The 7,754-nt window shown below is 41.2% G+C and overlaps 1 protein-coding gene across 3 annotated transcripts in view; it reads right to left on the bottom strand.

Annotated features, from left to right (window-relative positions):
• The window catches only part of ADK (adenosine kinase), a 404,427-nt gene extending 396,745 nt beyond the window's left edge, over positions 1 to 7,682 (bottom strand). For all 3 annotated transcript variants that reach the window (XM_087824314.1, XM_087824312.1, XM_087824313.1), the window contains exon 1: positions 7,602 to 7,682. In XM_087824314.1, the coding sequence (XP_087680440.1) occupies positions 7,602 to 7,666 (65 nt within the window). In that variant the 5' untranslated portion in view covers positions 7,667 to 7,682. The remainder of the gene's footprint in view (positions 1 to 7,601) is intronic.
• Between the last annotated feature and the right edge of the window lie 72 nt (positions 7,683 to 7,754).

Genomic DNA, 7,754 nt, shown 5'->3' on the forward strand with positions numbered 1-7,754 from the left:
TTGGAAAATATTCAAAATGTATCTTCTTCAAACACTATGTGAAACTTCAGTTTGTGAGACCACTTCAGTGAAATAAGCCTTCCAAATCTTCAAGTCCAAAAGTTAAAAGAAGTTTTTGCCTTAGTCAGTTACTATTATAGAGGAAGAAAAGCCTAATAACTCAATGACATAACTAGTACCAGTACTATGATAGAGGAAGCCAAGAGATCTTTGAAATAAGCATCTATTTAGTATCACAGGAGTGTAGAATGGGGACTGCAGGAAAAATCTAGCAACTGACTCTGATGAAAAATTGTTTCTGTATAATAGCAAACTTTACAAAACTGACTATTTAAATGTTTAACAAAGGTCCACAATCCTTTTGTTGAATTATTGGAGCAAGATATGTTTTGGGGCCAGAGTTTTATGGGATTCAGAAATTCATTGAAATTCATTGATTTTAGGAAGGTAACACACTGTAAGTATTGTATATTTTGTAAACCACCCAGGCAGGTTTCACACAGCATTTCATTAACAGACTAATATTTCTGCAGCAAAACATATACATTTGTGTCAGACCAATACTACAGAGAGCCTCGTATCAGTTCAAGTTTTGCTGTCAAATTAATTTATCTCACACTTTTTAAAAAAATTTCCAGTTTTCAGAGCTTTTGGAATTTCAGAAGTACAGATGAAAAGATTACAACCTATAATGAAATCATAATACTTATTTTACAAACTTCCAGATTTACTTAGTATCTGAGAGGTACATTCTGTAACGGTGATATTTAGCCACGGAACACTCGGCCAAATTATGTATTCAGTGCATATCAAGTTTCTCCAGGTTAAAATCAAGAGTCCTGCCGGCTGGTGGTGTTCAGTGGTTGAGCACTGACCCACGAACTAAGAGGTCACCAGTTTGATTCCCAGTGAGGGCACATGCCCCGGTTCTCTTTCATCAATGTTTCTATCTCTCTATCCCTCTCCCTTTCTCTCTCTAAAAATCAATAAAAACAACATTTTTAAAAAACCAAGAGTCTTAATATATATGTTCAGTGTAGAAAAGTTAGATAACATACACACACACACACACAGAATAAAGAAAACAAAAATAACCACAATCCTTCCACCTAGAGCAACTACTATTAAATATTTGTTGTCTAAATTTCCAGATTCTTTTTATACACATTATTATAATAATTAGGATTAAAATCTCTAGTTTTAGTGTGGATTCTTTGCTTTTATCTTCCTATGTACCTGAAATACCCTTCTGACCTGAGAACTTTGGTTTTTCCTAACTTCTGAAAAATTCTGTCATCATCTCTTCCAGTATGACTTCTCCACCATTCACATTTTTCCCTCTTTTTAGAACTCAGATTAAGTTGGTGCATCTCAATTTACATTCACATCTCTTAATTTCTCTTTATTCTTTGTGCTACATCTGGGTGAATTATTCAGTACTATCTTTCAATTTGCTAATATTCCCTTCAAATACATTTGGTCTAAACTTCAACCATCCTATTTTTTTTTTTTTATTTCAATAGCTCCATTTTTTTTCTTACATAGTCATTTACTTCATATCTACTTATTTTTTATTCATAACATGATATTTCCTAATTTAAGCTATTACTTCTTTTATCTTTTTAAAGATCTTTTGAAATTGCACTAATAACTCAGTTAGATTTTGAGTGAATTTATCTTCTGGTGGTCTTCCTCATATGTTTGCAGGCTCAGACTTTCCCCTCCTTTTCCTGAAGTAGGCAACCCCTCTTCCAGAGCCCACTATCTCCAAGCTCGGTACTCTTGTACTAGGTGACAGTGGAGATATTACAGTTCCCAATTTGGGGCCATCTGGCAGCTCAGCCACTTGTGTCACCATCTCAGGTCCACAGTTTTTTAAAGCAACAACTGGAAGCAGAGGGTTTCAGCTTCTTTTCATCCAGCCCCAACCCAGATCCCAGTTTCATCCAGAATATCTAACTCCAGTTCCCCTGCACAGAGTTATTTCTACCAGCCCCTGAACCCAGAGTCTAACTGCATATTTCCTTTCCATTTCAGTTCCTGGAGATATTTATGTGTTCTTGGGTATACCTGCATCTTTTCATTTTCTTTTAAGTTTGTAATTGCTGCTTTTGGAACCGAGTAGGGAGCCAAAAGCAGAATAAACAGTACCATAATAATAACAGCTAACATTTATTCAAGACCTACTATGTGCCAATTTTATAATCATTTTCTCATGAAATCCTCTCAACAATCTTTTGAGGTAGGTACTACTATTATATTCATTTCATAGGTGAGAAAACAGAGGCATGGGGTCAGTAAGTAATCTTCCTAAGATTACCAATTAATAAAAACCAAGAGTCACACCAGATGTCAGATTCCAGAGACCATGCTCTAAACCACTGCTCTACTGGCTTCTATCCTGACCAGAATGCTCTTTATAACTATGATTCTTTTTTTTTTTTTCTCTCCTACTTACCTTTGAACATTTTGCACACAGGCAGGATTTTAATCAATGAAAGGGAAGTAAACCCATATTCCAGGTAGAAAGTAGCATATCAAACTCATGTTTTATATAGCCTAGGCCTAAACCTAAAATCAGAACACACTTTTCAATGCCTCTTTTTCCTAGAGTCTTTCCCACTTTCCCTGGGCTCCAAGAACTTCACGCTTGCCTTCAGACACCCAGGGCCATCCTTGCAGACTTTCCTCTGGTTCTCCCACCACCCTCTCTGTGACCTAGCATACAATGCCCAGGAAAGGATCTTTCTTAGGCATTCACACAAAATACCTCAGGAGACTTTTGTTTTCCATTTTCCTTCACAGCCCAAAGCCTTCATCTTAAACAATTAAATTTGTGAATATAAGTGAAAACATGCAATATCATCCAAAAAGAGCCAAATTCAATTGTGTGAATTTGTGGAGGTTATCAGTCCCACTCTATGCTATGTTGAAAATTCATTCAACCAAGGAACAGGCACTGTGCAAACACTAAGGACACACAATCCTTTCTCTTTTCCAAACTGCATATATTTTCTCATTTAATCCTCACAATAGACCACTCTAGAAACAATGTGTTCCATTTATAAAAATAAAGTAATCTTCTAATGTGCTTTAGAAGGGGTTATATGGAAGCTGTTGCCTGGTCACCTAAAATACTTACAGACAATTCTTCCTAGGTTTACTAAGCAATTTTAAAATGTGGGGTATTTAATGAGGTAGGAGTCCATGGAAGTGAAATGATTAGCAAGCAATAATTTGAGAAAAGCTCACTATTTGCTGATTGGAGAATTATAGTTAGTTTCCTTTTTGATATTATCAAAAGTCATGACCTAGAATAATCTTTAATTGCTAATATCAGAGAAAGTTACGATGTGGGCTCTTAGGATTGACTCCTTCCTAACATCAACTTCAAAGCTTACAAATATTTGCTGTGGTGAATAAGTGGAGCTATGCCTGAAAAAGATTAGGCAGAACTTCAGACTGGAGGTAGAGAGACTAGTTAGGAAGCCAATACAAAGTCCAAGCAAGATGAAGTCTAAACTTCTGTTGCAGCAGCAGGAATTGAAAAGGAAAGACATTTATGAGAGCTTACTGAAGAAGACCAACTCTGATAGTTCTACGTGGCTAGAAAATGACTCAAGTATCTAGGTTCCGAACTTTGGAGGACAAGTTAATGGTGCCATTAACAGGTGCAGGAGCCATGGATGAAGGTGCAGATACAGGACAACAGATGAATTTAGTTTAATATATATGACTCTGAAGTGTCAGCAAGACACTCAGGAGGAGATATTCAGCAAACAGTGAAATTAGGGTGCAAGAGCTAAAGGATATTCCCACATGTGAAAGCATCCAGTACAATGTCTGGACTCCATACACCTTCTGCTACAAGTCAGACCAAATCATCTGTAGTTCCTCAAGAGGCAGCTCTCTACCATCTCTACCTCCAAACTTTCCTATAAAGCCAGCCACCCTACTTCACACCTGGTTAACTCCTTGTCATCCTTCAGAATCCTTGGGTACCAGTTTCCCAAACCCCACTCATTTCCACCAGGAGCATGGAACCTGGGTCTTACCTCTCTATATATAGGTGCCTAATGTTTAGCACCATGATAAAAATAGCAGTCACTTGAAATACTGATTGAAAGAACTGACTTGGCATGTGCTGAACAAGCCCTGGAAGAAACTGTATCCTCTTAGAGGTGACCGCTAAAGAAATGAACTTGGATGAGATTTCCAAAGGAGAGAAAAGAAAACTAAGAGATCCTAAATATAGGTAATCATGGTGAATAATGGTGGAACATCTTTATCTAAAGAGCAGTTCCCAGAACATGCTCCCTGGCTTCTTTCAGCCCTAAATGCCTCAACTGTAGCGTGGGGATCACCGCTCCTACCCCACAGGTTGCTGGGAGGATCAAACGAGCAGCACCCGTGAAGCACCTAGTACACCACCTGCCATTCAAGCAGCGTTCCCTTTCCCCAAACCACTGCGGAACCACGTGCCAGCCTGCTTATTTTTTTGAAGCTTCAGTGACTGCTATAGCCTGAGAAGCAACCTGGCTTAGAAAAACAACGGCTATTTGAGAAAGGGAGGATAGACTTGTCAGATGCTCTCCCCTAGAGCATAGTGTTTTCAATTTCAACACTAAAATGACTCCATACATTGCCAAATGTCACCTGGTTGAAAACCCCCATTCCAGAGCTAACCGAAATCCTCACAAAGGACTAAATCCTTTCCCTGATCTCTACAAATATATCTCATAAATTTATTCATCCCCCACTGACTGATCTACACATTAAACTTTGCTTAGACTTTATATGTCATTCATTGAAACTGGTAGCTAGCCCCTGAACTGTCAAACAAGTCATCAGAGATAATGCATGCAGTCTAACCACTCAGTGCATTATCACATGGTATCCCTTAAATCCAAACTAATACAATGAAAGGAGGAGCAGCTGACCCCAAAAGGTCTTCACAGAAAATTAAGAGATTTGTCCCAATACTCAAGTGTCTAATCTTTTAGCTTCAAATCTACAGGTGGCACTAAGTAGAAAATGTATAAAATGAGTTTTAGTTGCCTAAGGACTTTTACAAGTTTGAAATAGACACTAATGACATATAAAATACATGATATATTTTTAAGAATTATTTTGCATATGCCCACGTATTGCAACAATATGAAAAGTTATGTAACACTAGTCAGTCTGCTCCGTGGTTAGAGCGAAGGCCCGTGGCCAAGGGCATGTACCTAGGCTGCAGGCTCAATCCCCGCCCCAGGTCCAGGCATGTGGGGGAGGCAACCAATCGATGTGTCTTTCACACCGATGCCCCCCCCCTTCTCTGTCTCCCGCCCCTTTCTGAAAAGCAATGGAAAAAATATCCTCGGGTGAGGGTAAAAAACACACAAATGTTATGTACAATAACAAAAAAGAAGAAGAAAAATGGTAGAGAAACAAAAACTGAGTTAACAACTCACTACGGTTTTTGGATAAACTGCTTGAAGTTACTAAGTACAGCATGGTAACTGATAGTACAGACTTGGAATCAGGCTACCTGAATTAGAATCCCAACCCCACCACTTACTATAGAGGTGACTTGATAAATTAGTTAACCTCTCTATGCCTGTTTCCTCCTTGGTAAAATACAGATAATTACGGTATCTACCTTGTAGGACTGTTGTGGACTGAATGAGTGAAAATACCTAATGTGCTGAAACAGTGCCTAGCACAAACATTATTTATCATTAGTTTTAATGATGCATAAGCACCCTGGGTGGCTTACAAAAGTAGGCACAGTAGAGTCAAACAACAAAAAACTTGCACCCACATGCTCTGGGTTCATATTTCAGTTCCTTAATTATTTCATTTAGCATCAATTTCCTCACCTGTAAAATAGGAAAGCACTTTGAAAATGATGAGCATAAGGGGAAATCTAAGGCACTATGTTTAGTAGCACAGTAGGGAAGAGTTGCATCTGTCTTCCAATTTGGAAGAGGAAATCTGGTGGAGGAGGTGCCTTTCAGGACAATAATCTAATAATGGACCAAATAGGGAAAAACACATGCCTTGACCCCAAGTAGGTGTGATTCAAAAGCCCCTGCTTTCTTTACTCCAGTGATTTTCAATCTTTTCCATCTCATGGCACACATAAACTAATTACTAAAATTCTGCAGCACGCCACAAACAATACCAAAAAAAAAAAAAAGGATCATTTTGATTCATTCACACCAGACGGCTATTGTTGTGTTGGCTGTTGTCATTTTTTAATTTGACAATCTAAGGGAAAAGAGATGAGAGCCCCTGACTAAAGTCAGGTACTGCATGTTCAAAAATCTTGCGGCACACTGGGTGAAAATCGCTGCTTTACTCTACAGTCTGAAAGCTTAAAATAAAAATAGAATATCCTGATATATATATATATATATATTTTTTTTTAATCCTCACCCAAGGATATTTTTTCCATTGTTTTTCAGAGTGGGGAGAGAGACAGACAGACAGACATTGCTCTCATGGATTGGTTGCCTCCTGCACGTACCCAGACCAGGGCAAGGGTCCGCAAGCCAACCCTCTAGCCACTGAATCCGACTGGCTAGCTTCTGATTTTTGTTTGTTTGTTTATTTTCTTCCTACAAGGTAGGGACAATAACCCTCTGAAGACAGCAGAAATACATTAAACGCACTGGCGGGAATCTGGGCTCGTAAGTGACCTTTTTTCCGTTATGAATGACTCATTCTTTCGTAAGTAAAGAAAGGTGACGTTGGCAGAAATGAGATTTGCCTTTTATAATGAGGAGTGTCCCAATAGTTTTAAATCAATTTGATGTTTATTTTTAGTTAAAAAAGTCACTGCCTTCCAATGAACATTTCAAAATCAAGGACTGTGCACACTGCACTTTATACGTATTAGGAAGGAATACTTAACAATTTTTTTTAAGTAAAAGTTGCAACATCAATCACATGTGAGGCAGGTGTTAAGGCCAGAACTGCCCTCACTGCTGCCAAAAAACGCTAAGAAGAATAAAAAGAAAAATCAGCCTTTCCGATACGTTCAGCTAACTGCCGCCCCCCTACCCGCCCCGGGCCCCAAGCCTCCGCTGCTGGCTCCGGGTCCCCGGCAGACTGTCCGCAAAAGTGCCAGGAGGCAGAGTGTGTAAGGAAAGGAAAGTCAGGTCGCCCTTCCGTGACATTTTACAAAAAATCCTCAAGAATTCCGCCTTTGCCCCAGGGCAAAGCAGCTGCTGGGTCTCCTCCTCGTTACCCCCAGGAAAGAGGAGGTGGTCGCATGTGACTCTGCTCTGGCCCCGTTCGATCCCCCGGCGTCACTTCAGCCCAGGCGGCAAGGATCCCACGTGGCGCCTGCAGCCAGCCCACAGCCGGCTCGGCCCCGGGCCGGCGCTCCCATTGGCCGAGAGCGCCCGGGCCGCTCCGGAGCGGGAGGCGCCCACGCCAAACGGGGCGGGCGCCGAGCGGGAGGTCGCAGCCATGCCCGCAGCTCCCCGAAGAGCCGGGTCCGCGCGCTGGCCTCGTGCCGACACCGCCCAGCGCCGGGGCACTGCAACCGCACGGAGGCCCTGGTTAGAGCCCGCGCCGCCACCCTCCACCCTACGCAGCGTAGCGCTCACCTCAGCGCTCGAGGCGCCTCCACCTTCATCTTTTTGGCCTTCGGCGCCTCCTCAGCTGCAGCCATCTTCTCGCTCCCACCCCACTTAGGGTCTAGTGTGCGCCCCACCCCTCCCGCCCTCTAGTCCCTCCCCCTCCCGCCCTCTAGTCCCTCC

The sequence above is a fragment of the Miniopterus natalensis genome, chromosome 14, assembly GCF_054644295.1.
Source record: "Miniopterus natalensis isolate mMinNat1 chromosome 14, mMinNat1.hap1, whole genome shotgun sequence".
NCBI lineage: Eukaryota > Metazoa > Chordata > Mammalia > Chiroptera > Miniopteridae > Miniopterus > Miniopterus natalensis.